Source organism: Pristiophorus japonicus, chromosome 8, assembly GCF_044704955.1.
Source record: "Pristiophorus japonicus isolate sPriJap1 chromosome 8, sPriJap1.hap1, whole genome shotgun sequence".
Lineage (NCBI taxonomy): Eukaryota > Metazoa > Chordata > Chondrichthyes > Pristiophoridae > Pristiophorus > Pristiophorus japonicus.
Genome location: NC_091984.1, coordinates 57,581,758 through 57,605,908, shown reverse-complemented (window position 1 = coordinate 57,605,908; position 24,151 = coordinate 57,581,758). Strand labels below are relative to the sequence as shown.

The following is a 24,151-nucleotide window of genomic DNA, read 5'->3' as shown; positions in this document are numbered from 1 at the left end:
TGATATACAAGATGTACCAGTTGAAATTAAGATTTCTGATATTTAGCAACAGAGCGAATGGGGTTTGGCTGCACTGGCGACAGTCTGTGCTTTGGAAGCAATGGGCAATGGTCCTGAGCTTTCGTAGCACTGGGACAGGGGTCCTGGAGGTTTGTGGCTCATTGGTGGGGCTGCTGGGGTTCGCGAGGACTGAAATGAACAGAATAAGGTTCAATCAGCCACATTCCATGGTGGTGCAGTAAATTGGACCTCAAATGCACTGTGCCAAGGAGAAAGAAGATGTGGGCTGACATCCATGATTCCTCACATAACAACTTGCTACAATTACAACAACTGAACACAGTACATTACAAAATATTTGATAATTTTCAAAGCCAGTTTCATGGCTCCATTCATTTCAGTAAGGCAAACTACAGTTCATTTTATAGGTGGTACATAATATTTACAGCATTGCAATAGGCCATTCGACCCAACAGGTCCATGCCACAGTTTATGCTCCACACGAGCCTCCTCCCACTCTTATTCATCTAACTCCATCAACATATCCCATTCCCTTCTCCCTCACGTGTTTATCAAGCTTCCCTTTAAATGCATCAATGCTAGTCGCCTCGACTATACCTTGTGGTAGCGAGTTCCACATTCTAACCACTCTCTGGGTAAAGGAGTTCCTCCCAAATTCCTATTGGATTTATTAGTGACTATCTTATATTTATGGCCCCTAGTTCTGGTCTCCCCCACAAGTGGAAACGTCTTCCCTATGTCTACTCTGTCAAACCCTTTCATAATCTTAAAGACCTCCATCAGGTCGCGACCTCGGTCTTCTCTTTTCTAGAGAAAGGAGCCCCAGTCTGTTCAATCTTTCCCGATAGGTATATCCTCGAGGTATGGAACAAACTTTTATTTTTTTTAAAACCTAAATTTATGAGGACTACAGCACCCTAAATGGCAAAAAATTGTTGTAATTGTATGGACATAAACTATATATCTTTTGCCACCAATTATGAACCAATTCTGTAACATCAATTGCTTAATTTGTACTTGTACGCAACAAGTGATGAATTAATGTAATCAGGTATATGTGAAAAACATAGCTATTTTGCACAATCTTTTGATGGATAGTCAATAAATATTGGAAAACATTCAGACTACAGGTACTTTATTAAAAGGTTTGGAAAATGTTTTGTTGTGGTTATCAACTTTTAACCTTTAAGCTGCCAGATGGTGCATGGGCTCGTCTCCCTGGGTTGACAACTCTTTGATTTCAATTCAAGTGCCGTCAAACTGAAATAACTTTCATGTTGTGGTTCCAAAGATTCTCAAACATCATGAATATTATTATTGTCATAACCTTCCATTACTAAACTTGTGAAATTTAAGTACTTCATCTATGCTCAATCCTGTTCTATATCCTTTTTATTTTACCTTGAATTTCACTTTTTTCTACCTATTCTACTTACTTGTCATTTTCTATCTATTTCCCATCCCCAAGGTTAGCGAATCTTTCCTCTTCAGTCTCCTTGCACCCATCCTTCATTTGAGGTAGGAACAACTTTAAAAACAAAGATTTACCCTGAATCTGTCCCTGTATTATGATCTGTCTGGTAAATCTAAGCAGGAATGCAGTGTGACAGTTCCCCAAGCCTGCTCACGCCAAAAACAGCAGAATTGGCAGGACAGCAAGAGTTCCTCTCTGCTTTTTATTCAGTTCAAATCAAGTAGGTAGGCATCTTTATAAATATACACAGATTTTAATGCATCAGGTGGTTCGCAGTGGAACAGCAATACTAGCTATTCTATTGCCAACGCGATGTTAAGCCACATTTTGTTTAAAACACATTTATAGTAGTACCTGACAGGGCAGTAAAGTTCACTCTGTGTCATCAATATAATCTGCAAACTTGATCTCATTTACATTGGGTAAGTTCTGGCAGTTAATAATAGTGTGGTGATGGACAGCTACCAGCTGGGTGACATCAATTACAACTAATGTTAGTGTTTATGTTGCTAAGCAATAGAAATAACTGGTGAGATACAAATTCTCTACTAAGACCGAGGGGCCATAACACTATTGTACTTATGGAGTCATCCTGGTGTCAAATCTGACTCTAGAAAGGTGGTTGCTTTGCCGATATGACTCAATAATTCACACTTCAGCAGTGATTATAGTATCAGTTTAAATATTTGTTTATTAGTATTTGTTTACTTCCGACTGCATCCCGTAGTTGCTGACAGTGCGAACAGCTGATTGAAACTGCCTGAAGTCTCCATTAGCTGTTCGTATATGGAGTCAGCTTCAATCAGCGAAACATACAATGGGCTAGATTTTCGGAAAACGGTAGGTTTACGCCAAAATTACCATTTTCGCTGCGCTACCATTTTTAGGCCCGCTTTTCGGCCTTTAATTGGCACATCGGTAAAAATCGGCTTTGCACGAGGATTTGCGGCACAAACCGCAAATTTCGACAACTTTAGTCTGGGGCTGATAGCGCTGCGAGAGAGGCCTTGGAAGGGGGGAAAAACAGCAAATAAATTGTAAAAAAACATTCACAAAACCCTTACCTACTAAATCGCTGAAAAAGAATTCAAAAATAAAAAATTTAAACTTACCTTTTTTGTTTGGGTCAGACCTGCACCACAGGTTGACCTGTCGGTATTCTCGGCACATATCCCATGAATGAATAACTTAAAAAAAAATGGTGGGGACTGTATAAGTGAGCCTGACATATGATGCTACCATAACATCCACCATCAGAAAAACAAATTACTTCACAAGCCGTAATTGTTTTTAATAACGATGAAAAGGTTTTAGGATGAACTGCAGGATAGCAAGAACAGCTCCAAATTCTGAAAGATAAAATAAATTAAGGAGGTGATAACGTTCCAACCATCCTCATAAGTTTTGACGGGAGTGGCTAAAACGTAACTTGAACACATTTGGGATTCTGTCGCTGAAATTGATAAAGTTAAGACCAACTGTAATAAGTAAACTCAGTAGTTCAGTAAATCTGTTACATACACACATATATAAAAAAGGATTGAAATCAAGTTCCGAAATAAACACAAAACATGCAAAATCAGGATCTTACCTGACACCAGAAAAATTCACAAGGTCACTACTGTTTTTGGATGAAGCAGGGAATTAAGGGATTACTGTCCTGGTGAGGTTTCAGGAATTACACCATATTCATAGCGAGCACTGTAATGGACTTATGTCACAACTGAAACCATATATTTATTATCTATTTATAAAATGCTGCTGATTATTTTAAATTTGCTTATTCCACGGTGGGGGAGAATCTCTCAGTTGCTCATGTCTCTCTGCTAACTGATTTTCCGCATGTTCGAAAGGATACACATTGTCGTCTGACATACAAAATGTCACTTCAAGAGGCATTATTCACACATATATGCATTTTGATTGCAAAGTAAGCAGAAACCACATAACACAGACTGCTTGCTTTGTCCGGACAACAAAATTGAAAGCAAAGGCCTTGATAACATAAGCAATTTGTACAGTGTACAGAATTTAGGTCTTATTACAAGTAATTTGTAACTTTTTTAAAAAATTCGTTCATGGGATGTGGGCGTCACTGGTAAGGCCAGCATTTATTGCCCATCACTAACTGCCCTTGAGAAGGTGGTGGTGAGCCACCTTCTTGTACTGCTGTAGTCCGTGTGGTGAAGGTACTCCCACAGTGCTGTTAGGGAGGGAGTTCCAGGATTTTGACCCAGTGATGATGAAGGAACAACGATATATTTCCAAATCAGGATGGTATATGACTTGGAGGGGAATGTGGAGGTGGTGTTCCCATGCGCCTGCTGCCCTTGTCCTTCGAGGTGGTAGAGATTGCGGGTAAGGGAGGTGCTGCCGAAGAAGCCTTGGCAAGTTGCTGCAGTGCATCTTGCAGATAGCACACACTGCAGCCATGGTATGCCGGTGGTGGAGGAAGTGAATGTTGAAGGTGGTGGATGGGGTGCCAATCAAGTGGGCTGCTTTGTCCTGGATGGTGTAGAGCTTCCTGAGCATTGTTGGAGCTACACTCATCCAGGCAAGTGGAGAATATTTCATTACACTCCTGACTTGTGCCTTGTAGTTGATGGAAAGGCTTTGGGGAGTCAGGTGGTGAGACACTCGCCGCAGAATATTCAGCCTCTGACCTGCTCTTATCGCCACAGTATTTATGTGGTTGGTCCAGTTAAGTTTCTGGTCAATGGTGACCCCCAGGATGTTGATGGTGGGGTATTCGGTGATGGTAATACCGTTGAATGTCAAGGGCCGGAGGTTAGACTCCCGTTTGTTGTAGATAGTCATTGCCTGGCACTTGTGTTGCCATATCAGCCCTAGCCATGGCCGAATGGGCTCACCGGGGCAGCGAAGATCGGACTCAGGCCTCCCTCCCTCCTGTTCAGCTCCTGCTCCCCCACCCGCCTCCCGTTCAGCTCCCGCTCCCTCACGTTCAGCTCCCGTTCACCCCCCTCCCTCCCTCCCGTTCAGCCGTTCCCCCTCCACCCCTCTCCACTCCCCCCTTCCCTCCCTCCCGTTCAGCCGTTCCCCCTCCACCCCTCTCCACTCCCCCCTTCCCTCCCTCCCTCCATGTCCTTGGCAGGGTCCGCCCGCCTGGCATCTTGCTGGGAGCGGGCCCCGCCCGAAGTCTTCGACCCGGCTTCCTCTCGTCAGCGGGGCCCTTTCAGCCTCCCTCTCTCCTCCCTCCCCTCTCCTCTTCCCCCCACTCCCTCCCCTTTCCCCCCTCCTCTCCCCACCCCTCGCTGTCAGAAATACAGAGAGACACTGACACTAACAGAGAGAGAGACAGACACACACTGGGGGGGGGCCCGTCTCAGCACGCTGTTGGAGGGCTACCGGTGCTGCAGTCGGTGAGTAGAAACTTAATTTTTTATTTATTGATTTTCTTAATTTTTTACTTTTTTTTTAAATTGATTTATTGGTTGATTTATTGATTTATTTATCATTTATTATTGATGACGGCTCTTTATTTGTAAAAGTGAAGTGTTTAATGTTTGTAAACTTCCCTCCCCACCCCGCAACCCCCATCGCTCGTTCCCTACGCCTGATTTATAAGTGTAGGCAAGGTTTTTCTGAGCGTACAAAAATCTATACTTACTTAATTCTAAATTTGTTTGGAGTAAGTTTTCGCTGACTAAACTTGCAAAATAGGCGCAAGTGGCTGGACACACCTCCTTTTGAAAAAAAAAATCTGTTCTAAAATGGAACTATTCTAACTCACTAGAACTGGAGCAAACTAAATGCCGAGAATTGCAATTTCTAAGATACACCATTCTAAACTAGTTGCTCCAAAAAAATAGGATCAACTTAGGCTGAAACTTGAGCCCATAGAAATTTAGAGCACGGAAGGAGGCCATTTCTGCTCATTGTGTCCGTGCCGGCCAACAAGAGACTATCCAGCCTAATCCCATTTTTCAGCTCTAGGTCTGCAGCCCTGCAGGTACTTTTTAAAATGTGATGAGGGTTTCTGCCTCTACCACCCTTCAGGCAGTGAGTTCTAGACCCCCACAACCCTCTGGGTGAATAAATTTCCCCTCAAATCCCCTCTAAACCTTCTACCAATTACTTTAAATTTATGCCCCCTGGTTGTTGACCCTTCTGCTAAGGGAAATAGGCCCTTTCTATCCACTATATACCTCATAATTTTGTACATCTCAATGAGGTCTCCCCTCAGCCTCCTCTGTTCCAAGGAAAGCAAACCCAATCCGTCCTCATAGCTAAGATTTTCCACTCCCGGTAACATCCTCATAAATCTCCTCTGTACCCTCTCCAGTGCCATCACATCCTTCCTGTAATGTAGTGACCAGAACTTCACGCGATACTCTAGCTGTGGTCTAACTAGTGTTTCATACAGTTCAAGCATAACCCCACTGCTCTTGTATTCTATGCCTTGGCTAATAAAGGCAAGCATTCCGTATGCCTTCTTACCTTATCTACCTTCAGGGATCTGTGGACATGCACTTCAAGGTCCCTATGTTCCTCTACTAGTGTCTGATTATTTAATGTGTATTCCCTTTCCTTGTTAGCCCTCCCCAAATACATTACCTGCCACTGTTCTACCCACCTGACCAGTTGATTGATATCTTCCTGCAGTTTGCAGTTTTCTTCTTCATTATCAACCACACAGCCTATTTTTGTATCATCTGCAAACTTGCTAATCATACCCCCAATATTCAAATCTAGATCATCGATATATACCACAAAAAGCAAGGGACCCAGTACTGAGCCCTGCGGAACCCCACTGGAAACATCATTCCAGTCACAAAAACACCTATCAACCATTACCCTTTGCTTCCTGCCTCTGAGCCAATTTTGGATTTAACTTACCACTTTGTCCTGGATCCCATGGGCTTTTATTTTTGTGGACCAGTCTGCCATGTGGGACCTTATCAAAAGCCTTGCTGAAATCCATACACACTGCATCAAACGCACTATTCTCATCGACCCTCCTTGTTACCTCCTCAAAAAATTGAATCAAGTTAGTCAGACACGACCTTCCCTTAACAAATCCGTGCTGACTGCCCTTGATTAATCCGAGTCTTTCTAAATGAAGATTTATCCTGTTCTTAGAATTTTTTCCAATAATTTTCCCACCACCGAGGTTAGATTGACTGCTTGTAATTACTCAGTTTCTCCCTTTCTCCCTTCTTAAACAAAGGTACCACATTAGCAGTCCTCTGGCAGTACACCTGAAGCCAGAGAGGATTGGAAAATGATGGTCAAAGCCTCTGCTATTTCCTCTTTTGCTTCACTTAACAGCCTGGGATACATTTCATCCAGGCCTGGGGACTTATCCACTTTCAAAGCTGCTACACCTCTTAATACCTCTTCTCTCACTATGTTTATTTCACCTAATATTTCACATTCCTCCTTCCCGATAGCACTGTCTGCATCGCCCCTCTCCTTTGTGAAAACAAAGGTAAAGTATTCATTAAGAACCATACCCACACCTCCCGCCTCCACACACAGATTATCCTCATGGTCTCTAATAGGCCCTATCCTTTCTTTAGTTATCCTCTTGCTATAAATATATTTATAAAACATCTTTGGGTTTTCCTTGATTTTACTTGCCAAGAATTTTTCATGCTCTTTCTTTGCTTTGCTAATATCCTTTTTAATTTCACCCCTGCACTTTCTATATTCCTCCAGAGATTCTGCAGTATTTAGCCTTCGGTATCGGTCATATGCCCCCTTTTTTTCTTTATCCTACCCTGTATGTCCCGAGACATCCAGGGGACTCTAGATTTGTTAGTCACACCCTTTTTCTTTAAGGGCACATATTTGGTCTGAACCCTCCAGGTCTCCTCTTTGAATGCCTCCCACTGCTCTGACACTGATTTACCATCAAGTAGCTGTTTACAATCCACAATGGCTAAATCAACCAGCTTAGCAAAGTTGGTTTTTCCCAATTTAGAACTTTTATTCCTGGTCTAGCCTTGTCCTTTTCCATAACTATCTTAAATCTGACTGAATTATGGTCACCAGCATCTAAATGCTCTCCCACTTCCATCTGCCCAGCTTCATTCCCGAAAACTAAATCCAGAACCGCCCCCTCCCGTTTTGGGCTTGCTACATACTGGCTAAAAAAATTCTGCTGAATACATTTTAGGAATTCCACACCCTCTATATCCTTCACACTAATTTTATCCCAGTTAATATTAGGATAGTTGAAATCCCTTACTATTACTGCCCTATAATTTTTGTACTTCTCAGAAATGTGTCTACATATTTGCTCTTCTATCTCCCTCTCACTGTTTGGGGGTCCATAGTACACTCCCAGCATTGCGATCGCCCCTTTTTTGTTTTTCAGTTCGACCCATATGGCCTCGTTTGATAATCCCTCTTACATATCATCCCTCCTCACAACTGCAATAGTTTCTTTAATCAATACTGCGACCCTCCCCTCCTCTGAAAATCCTGTAACCAGGAATATTGAGCTGCCATACCTGTGCCTCTTTTAGCCATGTCTCTGTGATAGCTATAGTATCGTACTCCCAAGTGTCTACCTCTGCTCTCAGCTCCTCTGCCTTATTCGCTCTACTCTTTGCATTGAAGTATATACCATTTACTACAGGCAAACCTCCTTGTTGACTACGATCTAGTCCTCGGTTCCTCTGTCCTAATTTACTTTCTACGTTTTTTGTTTTCCAATTCCAGTTTTTCTTGCCTCCCTACTGAATGTATTTTCGGGTTCCCATCCCCCTGTCAAGCTAGTGTAAACCCTCCACAACAGCACTAGCACCCCCCGCACCCCACGCAAGGATATTGGTCCCAGCTCTGTTGAGGTACAACCCGTCTGACTTGGACAGGTCCCACCTCCCCCAGAAACGGTCTCAATGCCTCAGGTATCTAAAAAAGCCCTCCCTCCTGCACCAACTTTCCAGCCACGCATTCATCACGCTCTATCCTCCTATTTCTGTACTCACGAGCACGTGGCACCGGGAGTAATCCAAAGATTACAACCCTTGAGGTCCTGCTTTTTAGTCTGTCTCCCAGCTCCCTAAACTCTGCCTGCAGGACCTCATCCCTCTTTCTACCTATGTCACTGGTACCAATATGAACCATGACCTCTCGCTGTTCACCCTCTCCCTCCCATAATGCCCTGCAGCCGTTCGGTGACATCCTTGACCCTGGCACCAGGGAGGCAACATAGCATCCTGGAGTCACGTCTGCTGCCGCAGAAACACCTGTCTGCTCTCCTCACTATTGAATCCCTGATCACTATTGCACTTCCACCATTCCCTTCCCTCCCCCTCAACGTGCAGCTGAGCCACTTGTGGTGCCGTGGACAGGGACCATCGCCCCCCGCCCCCCGCCTCCCCACCAGTACTCAGGATAGAATACCGGTTGGAGAGCGAGATGTCCTCTGGGGCCTCCTGCACTCCCTGTCTGGTGGTCACCCACTTGCTCTGTCCACTCGCTCTTAGGCTGCGGGGTGACCACCACTCTAAACGTGCTATCCACGTAGTCCTCAGCTTCACGAATGCACCACAGTGACTCCAGCCGTCGCTCATGTTGTTGCAGCTGGGTACACTTACCGCCCTAAATACAGGAAGTACATCCGAGAGGGTGCTGAGCACCGAGTCTCAACGCCAAGAGCATGCAGAAATCAAGCGCAGACAGTGGAAAGAACGTACAGCAAACCTGTCCCACCCACCCCTTCCCTCAACGACTCTCTGTCCCACCTGTGAGACAGTCTGTGGCTCTCGTATCGGACTGTTCAGCCAGCAAGGAACTCACTTCAGGAGTGGAAGCAAGTCTTCCTCGATTCTGAGGGACTGCCTATGATGATGATGATTTAACAGACTGAGAACTAACATTTATTTAAAGACTAAGAACTAACTTAACAGGGAAAAAAACACTCACCCACTACTCATCAATCAGCTACTTCCCTTGTGCCGACATCACTTTTAAGAAGGGTATTAAAGTTGTGTTTTCTAATAAAATCGGGTTATTTAATATCATACATACTCCAGGTATTTTTCCATTTTCTGCTACTATGTAAGAAAATAATTAATATAACTTACTCAGTTCATGATGCTGCAAACCTTTGGGTCTTTCATCACATTTATCTCCCTTACCTTTATCATCTATACTGTTCAAAATTTCACACCTCAAAGCTCAAGAACAATACAGACTTATACAGCAGACAACTAAGAACTCCAGCTGCACAAGATTTAAGAAACACGAACACAAGCTGATTTTTTTTTTTACTGAAGATGTTTTTAAATGACGGTCAATTAAGTCATCAGGAACTTGGATACAATCTCACAGAAAGTAAGTCATCAACTATCGGCCATGAACTGCATGGTGTAGAAAATGTTGCTGCTTTCACTGGCTTTTCATTCATCCTTATCCAGGATACAGTCAATGTATTCACTGAGGCATATGAAAGCATGGGCCTTACGCTTAACATTCATAAGACAAAGGTCCTCCACTAGCCTGTCACTGCCGCTCAGCACTGCCCTCCAATCACCAAGATCCACGGCGTGGCCCTGGACAATGTGGACCATTTCCCATATCTCGGGAGCCTCTTATCAACAAAGGTAGACAGTGATGCGGAGATTCAGCATCGCCTCTAGCCATTTGAGGAAAAGAGTGTTTGAAAACCAGGCCCTCAAATCTACCACCAAGCTCATGATCTACAGGGCTGTAGTACTCGCCCTCCTGTATGGATCTGAGGCATGGACGATGTATAGAAGGCACCTCAAGTCGCTCGAGATATATCACCAACGATGTCTCCGCAAGATCCTGCAAATCCCCTGGGAGAACAGGTGCACCTACATCAGTGTCCTCGACCAGGCTAACACCCCAGTATTGAAGCACTGACCACAATCGATCAGCTTCGCTGGGCAAGCCACATAGTTCGCATGCCAGATACGAGACTCCCTAAGCAAATGCTTTATGCGGAACTCCTTCATGGTAAACGAGCCAAAGAAGGACAGCGGAAATATAAGGACACCCTCAAAGCCTCCTGGTAAAATGCGACATCACCACTGACACCTGGGAGATCCTGGCCGAAGACCGCCCGAGGTGGAGAAAGTACATCCGGGAGGGCGTTGAGCTCTTCAAGTCTCAACGCAAAGAGCACGAAGAGGCCAAGCGTAGGCAGCGGAAGGAGCGCGCAACAAACCAGCCCCATCGACCCCTTCCCTTAACGAATGTCTGTCCCACCTGTAACAGGGTCTGTGGCTCTCGTATCGGACTGTTCAGCCATCAAAGAGCTCACTTTGGGAGTGGAAGCAAGTCCTCCTCGATTCCGAAGGACTGCCTATGATGATGACAGGGGAAGTATTTTCCTCAGAAACAATCTTTGCATTTTATTTCTCAAGACTCAGCAACTGTCTCCATTTTGACAGGGGACATTGGGAGAATGAAATAAATTGGACAATGTGCTCAGATTTTGTAAATGATTGTACTACTGTGTTATATATTGAAACCAATGTGTCTCAACACCACCCTTCAACTCACACATGTCAAAAGCTTCAAATTTGGACAATTCTTGCAGGTAAAGAAAGACAAACTGGCATGAGACAAAAACATGATGGCATTTCTGCTGAGGCAGATAAGCTAGGGAGCTTATCAACTTTACAACCTCCCAGACTCAACACTGAGTTCAACAATTTCAGATCATACCCACCGCTCCCATTTATTCGGACTGTGTCCTATTACCATTCCCTTTTGCCTTGCACCATCACCCCTTTTGTCATTAATCACCTCTGCCTTCCACCCGATCATAGACCTTCCCGTTTGTTCTTTCCCTGCCTCTGTTGTTGCTTATAACAGGTTACATCTTGACAAAAGGTCAGTAACCTGAAATGTTCATTCTGTTTCTTTCTCCACTGATGCTGCCTGACCTCCTGCGTATAATCAGCATTTTCTGTTTTTCTTTAAGCTAGGGAGCTGGTTTGCTCCTAGAGTTCTAAGGATTTGGTATGCCTCATCAAAATAGGGATATGCTGCGCTGTTTCGCGCTTAATTTCCAAGTCACCAAGAGCAAAGCAAAAGACAGCAATGCCTCTGTAAACAACACACTTAATGGCTTCCGGAGACGGTTCCTTCGGTTTCAGCGGCAGCCTCCTCCGCCCAATATTGTGCTCCCACCCGCCGCTCTCTGGCAGACACATCAGTTTCTGGCAGACACATCAGTTTCTGGCAGACACAGACTGCAACCATATATATGAGTTCCGGGAGTTAAGATCATCCGAGCCTCACATTGCCTGGGTCAGGACGATATGCTGCCTCGTCCGTTTGTTTCCCGCTCAAATCATGGCTAGAAAAAGTGGTTTTGAAAATAAAGAAACCTAGGTTCCTGGAGATTCAGTCGAACTGCGATTTTATAGGAACATCATTTTTGTGAGGAGAGGAATCAACATCTTGTAGGTCGCATAGTTCAGTCAACTGTTTCATCTGGCTCACGCTCTCAATGCTTGTATCACTATATTGAAAATTCTTTCCATTTTTGTGAAGGGAAACTTTTGAACTTTAGTGACATTATATTTTAAGCTGAAGGATTTGTAGATACTCAAAATTGGAAAAATAAATCTGAAAATTCCAAAAGCATGTGATTACTTGTCTCACAGCTGCAGGTATTCCAAAAGCAAGAGCACTGGCCAATTATAAATACCATAAAAGCACGTCATTCCACAGTTTACTTTGTAGAATAAAAGTTGCACTTGTAGCCTCAGCAAAAGGGAGCGAAGATGCAAACACAAAACACAACAATACAGTCTCACGTGTAAGGCAATGAGAAGCCTTGTCTGTTTAAAGTCTTTCTGTGTATTATATTTAAATTTATTGTCTCACACAGTACTTTTAAGACAAACAAAAAAGCAATGAGGGTTAGCTAGTGTTGAATAGCTGACATAGTAATAATGCTAAGCCAAATGCAAGACCATATTTAACCACAGATAAACTACCAACTACTGTACAATTGTCCAAACACTATATACAAGCCCATGTGGTGGCTGGTGTGCAATGGCCACCACACGTTAAAAAAATCCACGCACAGGCATCTTCCACCCTTCAACATGTAGTTCGGGATCCGGAATATTAGGTCCTTCATTGAAATACCTGTGAACTCATCCTTTTTTGGCGTGGAAGCAAGTCATCCTCGTTTCGAGGTACTGCCTATGATGATGATGATACACAAGTATAACATTCAAGACAATGCCAGAAAATAGCAAGATATAAGCATCAGAGTTCTTGAGCCAAATCACTTGTTCTGCAACAACTGCAAAAGGAACAAAGATAACTCGTAAATTATTACTCTTTCAGATTGTTAATTATTCAGTAGTAAAAGCCAAACGGTATTATGATACAATGAGAAATTAGAGGCAGTTAATGAATTGCTTCATTGCACCAAACACAAACCACACTCAAGTCTTGAATGTTTTTCATGCTATTTTCTTACCTCCACTGGAAGGGACTGTAATAGGCTTGAGAACAGGGGCTGCAGGATCTATACAGATTTGAAAAGATACCCAAAGCAGCACAGTGCTGAGAAAGTGTGGCATCTGTATTGCAGGGAACAGTGAGCAAGTGTGGGTTGCTGGCTGAAGTAGGTGACGAGATGCGCTCAATACCACTATTTTCTTCTGAAAGGCAGTTTTCAGAGGGCCAGATTCTAACAAAGTACAGTAGTACAAACAAGAATCAATAACTCAACAACATTAAAAGGCAATCTGTTCTTAAAAAACATCCATCAATGTTATTTAGCCAAAGTCATTCTGTATTTTAAGCTGGCATCATTAAAAAGAGAAGTAAAAATCCAGTTTATAATCAATCATGCTCCAAATCCAAGATCAGTGCCATCTTAGGAATCCATATGTAAGAAAATTTAGAATTCAGAGGAGAGAAGTTTTTCTGTGACGGATTTTCAGGTTTTAAAATTCCAGGTATATGCACCATAATTGCACGCATCATCATTTTTTGGGTTTACTCAGACTTTAAAAATCTTCTGTCCCACAGGACTTAATTAGAAATGCTAAGAAAAAAATATTTTATGATGGACAAGGCTGGGAGGCTAAATTCATCTAAGACAGTGTTGTACAATAAAAATTGCTGACCAACAAAGGTTTGGCTACAGCAACACCATTTTAGTAGAAAAAGCCTTGAATACACTATCACAATACATGTCGATTTATTTTACATGCATATTTTTTTTTACTACTTTTTACAAACATTTACTACCATTCAGTAACCAAGAAAGTAAAGCACTCACAACCAACAAAACATTAACATACTCTGCTCATACAAAAATGTTAAAGTGCAATGCAAACACCATTCGAATACGAGTATTGTGATCGCATCAATAAATGGTGTCCAGTATTCATTATTTATTGATCAGAAATGTAATTAGCCACATGTGGTTCGTGGCTAATGTAATGAACATAGAAACATAGAAAATTGGCGCAGGAGTGGCCATTTGGCCCTTCGAGCCTGCACCACCATTCAATATAATCATGGCAGATAATGCAACTTCAGTACCCCATTCCTACTTTCTCTCCATACCCCTTGATCCCTTTAGCCTTAAGGGCCACATCTAACTCCCTTTTGAATATATCTAATGAACTGGCCTCAACAACTTTCTGTGGTAGAGAATTCCATGTGTTCACAATTTTCTGAGTCCTAATCTTGGTCCTAAATGGCTTACACCCCTTATCCTTAGACTGTGACCCCTGGTTCTGGACTTCTTCAACATCAGGAACATTCTTCCTGCATCTAACCTGTCTAATCCGGTCAGAATTTTATATGTTTCTATGAGATCCCCTCTCATTCTTCTAAATTCCAGGGAATATATGGCTAGTCGATCCAGTCTTTCTTCATATGTCAGTCCTGCCATCCTGGGAATCAGTCTGGTTAACTTTCGCTGCACTCCCTCAATAGCAAGAATGTCCTTCCTCAGATTAGGAGACCAAAACTGTACACAATATTCAAGGTGTGGCCTCACCAAGGCCCTGTAATAATAAGACCTCCCTGCTCCAAAACTCAAATCCTCTCGCGATGAAGGCCAACATGCCATTTGCCTTCTTCACCGCCTGCTGTACCTGCATGCCAACTTTCAATGACTGATGTACCATGACACCCAAGTCTCATTGCACCTCCCCTTTTCCTAATCTGTCACCATTCAGATAATATTCTGCCTTCCCGTTTTTGCCACCAAAGTAGATAACCTCACATTTATCTACATTATACTGCATCTGCCCACTCGCCTAACCTGTCCAAGTCACCCTGCAGCCTCTTAGCATCCTCCTCACAGCTCACACTGCCACCCAGCTTAGTGTCATCTGCAAACTTGGAGATATTACATTCAATTCCTTCGTCTAAATCATTAACGTATATTGTAAATAGCTGGGGTCCCAGCACTGAACCTTGCGGCACCCTATTAGTCACTGCCTGCCATTCTGAAAAGGACCCGTTTATTCCTACTCTTTGCTTCCTGTCTGCCAACCAGTTCTCCATCCACATGAATACATTACCCCCAGTACCATGTGCTTTGATTTTGCACACTAATCTCTTGTGTGGGATCTTGTCAAAAGCCTTTTGAAAGTCCAAATACACCACATCCACTGGTTCTCCCTTTCCACTCTACGAGTTACATCCTCAAAAAATTCTAGAAGATTTGTCAAGCATGATTTCCCTTTCGTAAATCCATGCTAACTTGGACCGATCCTGTCACTGCTTTCCAAATGCACTGCTATTACATCTTTAATAACGGATTCCAACATTTTCCCCACTACCGATGTCAGGCTAACCGGTCTATAATTCCCTGTTTTCTCTCTCGCTCCTTTTTTAAAAAGTGGGGTTACATTAGCTACCATCCAATCCATAGGAACTGATCCAGAGTCTACAGAATGTTGGAAAATGACCATCAATGCATCCACTATTTCTCTGGCCACTTCCTTAAGTACTCTGGGATGTAGACTATCAGGCTCTGGGGATTTATCGGCCTTCAATCCCATCAATTTCCCGACTAATAAGGATTTCCTTCAGTTCCTCCTTCTCGCTAAACTCTCGGTCCCCTAGTATTTCTGGAAGATTATTTGTGTCTTCCTTCGTGAAGACAGACCAAAGTATTTGTTCAATTGGTCTGCCATTTCTTTGTTCCCCATTATAAATTCACCTGATTCTGACTGCAAGGGACCTATGTTTGTCTTCACTAATCTTTTTCTCTTCACATATCTATAGAAGCTTTTGCAGTCAGTTTTTTATGTTCCCTGCAAGCTTACTCTCATACTCTATTTTCCCCCTCCTAATTAAACCCTTTGTCCTCCTCTGCTGAATTCTAAATTTTTCCCATGAAGCATGAGGGGTTATTGTCAGTGTCAAAGAGGAAAGGAAGCAAGTCACAGTAGTGTCTCTGGCCTCAGGATAGAAGGATAGGAGGGAAAGGATTACAAGATCCTCTGTTCAAGTCTAACAAAAATTAGATAAAACTACAGAAGCATTTACTGATATAGTCCATTATTATTTCACCGAATCTGAAGTGCCAACACAGACAGCATAATGTGTCCATATTGGCTCTTCCAATATGGTGAAATAATCATAGTCAGGAAATAGACATAATAACATAAAATTCATGATTGGGTGAAGCTACTTTGCCTAATGCTTTGGTGGTTCATGACATAATCAACAAACAAAACACCAGGCAATGTAGCTTAACTTGATCATAATGAGAAACAGCAGTGACTTGATCATAATGAGAAACAGCAGTGACTTGAGATGCTGACACCATTTCCACTGGATCATCGAAGGACATTAGAAGATATGTTTTTTTTTAAATTGTGAAGGATTTTGATAGACTGAATAGGGAACCACCATTTCCCCTGGTTGAGGGGTCAATTTAAAATTGTCACTAAGAGAGTAAGGAGAGGGGTGAGGAGAAATGTCTTGACACACAGAGCTTTTACAGCCATGGAGATTGGCGAGACAGAAACCATTGTAACTTTAAGAAAAAACAGATAAACATTTGAAACAGAGGAATACAGAGCTAAGGAGTCATAGAGTTCTTACGGCACAGAAGGAGGCCATTTGGCCCATTGAGTCCATGCCAGCTCTCTGTACAACAATCCAGTTAGTCCCATTCCCCCACTCTATCCCTTTAGCCCTGCAAGTTTATTTCCCTCAAGTGCATATCCAATTTCCTTTTGAAATCATTGATCATCTCTGCTTCCACCACCCTCGTAGACAGCAAGTTCCAAGACATTACCACTCGCTGCGTAAAAAAGTTCTTCCTCAAATTCTCCCTATATCTCTTGCCCAAAACCTTAAATCTGTGTCCCCTAATCCTTCAACCATCAGCTAATGAGAACAGCTTTTCTTTGTCTACTTTATCTAAACCTGTCATAATCTTGCACATCTCCATCAAATCTCCCCTCAACCTTCTCTGCTCCAAAGGTACGCGGAGTCAGAGGAAATGTATTAGCATGGATAGAGAATTGGCTGGCGAACAGAAAGCAGAGAGTCGGGATAAATGGGTCCTTTTCCGGTTGGAAATCAGTGGTTCGTGGTGTGCCACAGGGATCAGTGCTGGGACCACAATTGTTTACAATATACATAGAAGACCTGAAAGAGGGGACAGAGTGTAGTGCAACAAAATTTGCAGATGACACTAAGATTAGTGGGAAAGCGGGTTGTGTAGAGGACTCAGAGACTGCAAGGAGATTTGGATAGGTTAAGCGAATGGGCTAAGGTTTGGCAGATGGAATACAATGTCGGAAAGTGTGAGGTCATCCACCTTGGGAAAAAAAACAGTAAAAGGGAATATTATTTGAATGGGGAGAAATTACAACATGCTGTGGTGCAAAGGGACCTGGGGGTCCTTGTGCATGAAACTCTTTTGAGTTTATCTGTGAAAACATAAAACATTAAACGGTGCCACCCGACCTGGGTGACACTCCAGATATTTACAAGGCCCTTTTTTTTTTTTTTTTTCCCCCTTTTTTGTGTTTTTTTTTGTGTTTTTTCTTTTTTTTTTTTTGTTTTTTTTTTGGGCACTAAAATCACAATTTTTCCCCAGTGCCCCCTATAAAAGGGAAGGGGACACTAAAAGCACCGGCAATTAAAACAAATTAACTTTAAAACGTAAAATCAAATTAAAATTTGGTTGCCGGGCGTGATGATGCACTCCAGTCCCTCCGGTGCCCACCTCTCGCGGAAGGCCGCGAGCGTACCGGTGGACACCGCGTGCTCCATCTCCAAGGACACCCTGGACCGGATGTAAGAGCGGAAGAGAGGCAGGCAGTCAGGTTGAACGACCCCCTCGACCGCCCGCTGCCTGGACCGGCTGATGGCACCCTTGGCCGTGCCCAGGAGCAGTCCTACGAGGAGGCCTTCGGACCTACCCGCTCCCCTCCGCACAGGGTGCCCAAAGATCAGGAGAGTGGGACTGAAGTGCAGCCAGAATTTCAGGAGCAGCCCCTTCAAATAGTGGAACAGGGGCTGCAACCTCGTGCATTCAATAAAAACATGGAACACGGACTCCTCCAGACCGCAGAAATTGCAGGCGGCCTGGGAGTCCGTGAACCGGCTTAAAAATTTATTGCACGGCACTGCTCCGTGCACCACCCTCCAGGCCAAGTCCCCGATGAATAGTGGGAGGACCCCTGCGTAGAGTGCCCTCCATCGGGGACCCCCGCCTCCTCCGGACGGCAAGATGGTACGCCATGGCGTGTCCGGACGGCCGGCGAGGATGGCAAAGTTGAGGGTGTGCAGGAGCAGCCCGTACAGGAAACCCCTCCGCGCGGAACTGAAAGGCACGGAGGGGATTTCCCCGAGGCGGCTCAAGTTGTGAGGCGCCGGCCCCCGAGGGAGGTTCCGGGGTTTGGCGCCGATGAGGAATTCCGTCCGGACGGGGGTCAGTTCGGACGGGATCTCCCCACGTGCTTGAGCCTCCTCGATACACCTAACGGAGTCAGGGCCCAGAGCTGTTTTTAGCGACTCGATGGCATCGGCCGCGCGGCGGACGTTGGCAGAATTTAGGCGCCGCGCCAGCGTGACTGGCGCCATCCAGCCCGCTCCTCCGCCATCGAGCAGGTCCCTGACCCTGGTCACCTCACCAGCCACAGCCCTCTCTTCCGACCGCCACATAAAACCTCGGCCGTGGAGGTACGGATTCCCGAGCAGCGGCTCCTGCAGGACGGCCGCCACTCCAGCCGGTGGAGAGCTGCGCTTGGTGGAGACTTTGTTCCAGACCCTGATGAGTTCCCTGTAAAAGACAGGCAGCTCCCGGAGGGCGGTCCTGGCACCCCCCAAGTTCACAAACAGGAGCTGCGTGTCATAATTGAGGTCGAGCTGCTGGCGGAAGAAATACCTCGCCAGAGCACACCACCTAGGAGGGGGCTCGACGTAAAGGTATCTCTGCAGGGTCTGAAGACGGAAAGTCGCGAGCTGGGCGCTGACGCACACCAACGACTGACCGCCCTCCTCAAGCGGGAGACTCAAGACCGCGGCAGAGACCCAGTGCTTCCTGTTGTTCCAGAAGAAGTCCACCAGCTTCTTCTGTATCTTGGCGACAAACGCAGGGGGAGGGGTCAAAGTGACCAGCCGGTACCACAGCATTGCGGCCACCAGCTGGTTTATAACTAGCGCTCGACCCCTGTAGGACAGCACTCGGAGCAGTCCTGTCCAGCGCCCTAGGCTCCTTGTGCATGAATCCCAAAAGGTTAGTTTGCAGGTGCAAGCAGGTAATCAGGAAGGCAAATGGAATATTGGCCTTCATTGCGAAAGGGATGGAGTACAAAAGTAGGGAGGTCTTGCTGCAACTGTATAAGGTATTGGTAAGGCCGCACCTGGAGTACTGCGTGCAGTTTTGGTCACCTTACTTAAGGAAGGATATACTAGCTTTGGAAGGGGTACAGAGACGATTCACTAGGCTGATTCGAGAAATGAGGGGGTTACCTTATGATGATAGATTGAGTAGACTGGGTCTTTACTCCTTGGAGTTCAGAAGGATGAGGGGTGATCTTATAGAAACATTTAAAATCATGAAAGGGATAGACAAGATAGAGGCAGAGAGGTTGTTTCCATTGTTGGGGAGACTAGAACTAGGGGGCACAGCCTCAAAATACGGAGGAGCCAATTTAAAACCGAGTTGAGAAAAAATTTCTTCTCCCAGAGGGTTGTGAATCTGTGGAATTCTCTGCCCAAGGAAGCAGTTGAGGCTAGCTCATTGAATGTTTTCAAGTCAAAGATAGATAGATTTTTAAGCAATAAGGGAATTAAAGGTTACGGGGAGAGGGCGGGTAAATGGAGCTGAGTCCACGACCAGATCAGCCATGATCTTATCGAATGGCGGGGCAGGCTCGAGGGGCTAGATGGCCTATTCCTGTTCCTAATTCTTATGTTCTTATGTTATGTAAAGAGAGCAACCCCAGCTTCTCCAACCTAACCTTGTAGCTAAAATCCCTCATCCCTGGAACCATTCTGGTAAATCTCCTCTGCACCCTCTCAAGGATCTTCACATCCTTCCTAAAGTGTGGTGACCAGAACTGGATGCAATACTCCAGTTGTGGCCTAGAGCTTTATGAAGGTTCAGCATAACTCAATACCTCTATTTATAAAGCCCAGGATCCCATATGCTTTGGTAACTGCTCTCTCAATATGTCCTGCCATCCTCAAAGATCTATGCATATGAACCCCCAGGTCCCCCTGTCCCTGCACACTCTTTAGAACTGTGCCATTAAGACTATATTGCTACTCCCTATCCCTTCTGCCAAAATGCACCTCACATTTCTCTGTATTCAATTCCATCTGCCACTTGTCTGCCGATTCTGCCAACCTATCTATGTCCTGTTGTAGTCGATTGGTATCATCCTTGTTGATTCCTGGATTCTTTTCCTTCAATCTGTTTCAGCGAATACACTGAGGCGAACACCAAAGAAGCTTGAAACAAAGCAGTCTTTAATTTTTTAAGATTTACCGGCCAGGACTTATCAGACAGAAGGAATGCTCTCTCGATAGAGCGCACCCACTTCCTACGGACAAGTGAAGTTACATTGTAAAGGCACAACGGTTATACATTTTCGGTACAAGATAACAAGATACAATTTAGAGTGACATCCTAGTTCAGCCTATCCCTTTTGATCCCTCCTTCCCTTTGTCCACTCATAAGCCGACTTCGGTATGGTCTGTTTTTCCCAAAGAACTTTCTCACACTTTGCTCAAAGAACTTTCTCAGGCATTGCTTTTAAATGTTACAATTTTACTGGCGTGACTAGTAACTTAGACCTTGCAAATCTGTTAATTGTGCTGATGTTGTAATATTTGCAGACTGACATTCTTTTAGTTATTCTCCCATGATTTCTTTGTTCAATTTCACTTTCTTTATACATTTTCCCACATTCTCAACTTCAATGTCTCTATACATTTTCATAAATTCATATTCTATACATTTTCAAACATTCACATCCTCACTGTTTTCCACACCTCCAAGTTTGGTATCATCAGCAAATTTTGAAATGTTACTCTGTATTCCAATATCCAAGTCATTTATATTTATCAAAAAAGCAGTGGTCCTAACATTGACGCCTGGGGAACACCTCTGTCCACCATACTCCTGTCTGAAAAACAACCATTCACCACGATTTGCTGTTTTCTGTCCTTAAGCCAATTTCTGATCCAAGCTGATACTGACCCTCCTATTCCATGAGCCTCAATTTTGTTAACCAGCCTTTTATGTGGCACTTTGACAAATGCCTTCCTAAAATCCATATAGACAACATCCATTGCATTCCTTTCATCAACCCTCTCTGTTACTCATCAAAAACTTCACTTAGATTAGTCAAACACGATCTGCCTTTTACAAATCCGTGCTGGTTCTCCTTAATTAACTTAAACCTCTCCAAATGCCTGTTAATTTTTTCTCTGATTATTGTTTCTAAAACCTTACCCACTACTGATGTTAAATTGACCGGCCTGTAGTTACTAAGAATGTCCTTGCATCCTTTCTTGAACAAGGATGTCACATTTACCACTTTCCAATCCTCGTGCACCTCCCCTGCATCTATCTAGGGAAGATTGGAAGATTATGGCAAGCCCTTCCGCTATCTCCACCCCCAATTCCCTTCGCAACCTGGGATGCAAGCCATCCAGACCAGGCGACTTATCCACTCTAAGCATAGCCAGCCTTTTCAATATATTCTGCCCATCAATTTTCACCCCATCCAGTATCTCTACCATCTCTGCTTCTACCAATATTTGTCAGCATCCTCTTTCTTAGTAAACAGTGATACAAAGTGCTCATTAAGTATTCTAGCCTTATGTTCCTCTAAACATATGTTACCTTCTTTGTCCCGAATAGGCCCGACCCCGCCTCTTACTACCCGTATACTATTTACAAGCCGGCAGAAGATTTTTGGGTTCCCTTTTATGTTAACTGCCATTCTATTCTCATATTCTCTCTTTGCCAGACTTATTTTCTTTTTCACTTCTCCTCTCAACTTATTGTATTTGGCCTGGTTCTCGCTTGAAGAATTCACCTTACATGCATCATTTTCCCTCTTTTTTTTTGTTTCATCATAGTCTCGATCTCCTTAGTCATCCCTACCTTTCTCTCTTGTTGGAATGTACCAAACCTGTATCTGAAACATCTCCTCCTTAAAGATCACCCATTGTTCCGTTAGTGTTTCCTGTCAATCTTTGGTTCCAATTTACCCTGACTCGATCCCCTCTCATCCCATTGAAGTTAGCCCTTTTTCAATTTAGAAGTTTCACTTTAGATTGTTCCTTGCTCTTTTCCATGACTAATCTAAACCTTATGATACGATAATCACTCTTATCCAAGTGTTCTCCCACAGACACTTGGTCCAATTGGTCCACCTCATTTCCCAGCACCAGATCCAGCAATGCCTCCTTCCTAGTTGGGCCAATAACACTGGTCAAGAAATTTTGAAATTTCTGAATACATTTCAGAAATTCTTCTCCCTCCTTTCCCTTTACTCTAACATTATCCCAATCGATATTTGGGTGATCGAAGTCCCCCAATATCACTTTATAGTTCTTGCACATCTCTGTGATTTCCCTGCAGATTTACTCCTCAATCTTGCCCTCACTATTAGGAGAGCAAGTTTGCTCTAGCAAACACGATGTGCCAATGGCCTCTTTCTTTACGGTAAACTGCTATAGTTTTAAATGGCAGTAATAACTACTGAATCAACTACAAGTAATGCTGCCTCAAAAATTGTAATAGCAAGTGCTTTTCATGTATACTGTGCAATCCACATGTTTAGAAAAGGAAAGTAAGAGGAATGTGTTTCAGAGAAAGTAATTCCAACCCTGCCTTGCTAAGCAAAAAAAAAAAGTCTTGCAAAAATGTCTATCTTGTTGGAGACACTGACAGGTTATTGTTGTATTTGTTCCCTCAGTAAGATCCATATTGGGAGCAGTGTTGATTAATACCTGACCAGGAAACTTGAATATCCGCTGAGTACTGTATTCAAATTTATTTACATCCTATCAGAGCCAACTTAGGATACACACAGTGTCAACCCACTGCAGTACAGATCTGTAGACTCAATGAAACTTGAGGTTGCCCACCTGTTGAGTTTCTGGTATCAATCTGCAATGTTTGGTTCACCTACGAGATAGTTACAAAGTGGCACTGGAAAGTTTGGGCAGATTTCTTGTTTGAAGGTAAGTGTATGCAACAAGGGAACCAGACATAGCAGGAAAAGATAGAAAAATTGAATGTTAAAAAAAACAGCTGATAAACATCATATTTCACCTCAACTTCCACAACATGGAATATGTCGGAGGATTGGATTCTACTAAGTATCGAAAAGATATAAATAGCAAAAAAGGTTCCTGGGTCAGCTATGGACAGTGGATATTCTGAGCTTTAGTCCAAACAGGGTACAAATGAATGCTATAAACAAAAAAAGTTTTTCCCCTCTTAATCACCTACATCTGAATAATAGCCAATTTGAAGCACTGCACAATCAGACATGTATAAGCAGTCACTGAAAGGAAGGAGCTTTTTCATTCGTGTGGTTGAGACATTTTGTTAAATATATGCTCATGAAAACAACAACAAAAAAATCAATATGCATTTTAAAAGTAAAGCAGTGTTGAGCCAGGGCGATCATAACTCCTGTCATATCAGCAGTTATGTGCACATGTTGGAAGAGACAAAATAATGCTGGTGTGTTTAGTGATACTGGGTTGACAAGCACAACATGTGTTCCTGGATTTGGTGAAACTTGGTATTCAGCATTAAAAATGGGTAATTTACAATGAGACTTCCTGCTGCAGACCATCATCATCATCATAGGCGATCCCTCGAAATCGAGGAAGACTTGCTCCACTCTAAGTGTGCTCAGGTGACTGAACAGTCCAATATGGGAATTACAGTCTCTGTCACAGATGGGACAGACAGTCGTTGAAGGAAGGGGTTGGTGGGACTGGTGTGCCGCATGCTCCTTCCGCTGCCTGCGCTTGGTTTCTGCATGCTCTCGGCATTGAGACTCGAGGTGCTCAGTGCCCTCCTGGATGCACTTCCTCCACTTAGGCCAGGGCCTCCCAGGTGTCGGTGGGGATGTTGCATTTTATCAAGTAGGCTTTGAGGGTGACCTTGAAACGTTTCCTCTGCCCATCTTGGGCTCGCTTGCCGTGTAGGAGTTCAGAGTG

General features: G+C 43.8%; 1 protein-coding gene across 8 annotated transcripts in view; it reads right to left on the bottom strand.

The window, feature by feature from the left end:
• mast2 (microtubule associated serine/threonine kinase 2) overlaps window positions 1–24,151 on the bottom strand; it is a 641,111-nt gene that overhangs the window by 245,437 nt on the left and 371,523 nt on the right. For 5 of the 8 annotated variants that reach the window (XM_070886829.1, XM_070886832.1, XM_070886830.1 and 2 more), the window contains one exon: window positions 12,939–13,151. The exons of the other annotated variants lie outside the window; for them this stretch is intronic. In XM_070886829.1, coding sequence (XP_070742930.1) covers window positions 12,939–13,151 — 213 coding nt within the window. The remainder of the gene's footprint in view (window positions 1–12,938; window positions 13,152–24,151) is intronic. 8 annotated transcript variants of the gene reach the window in all.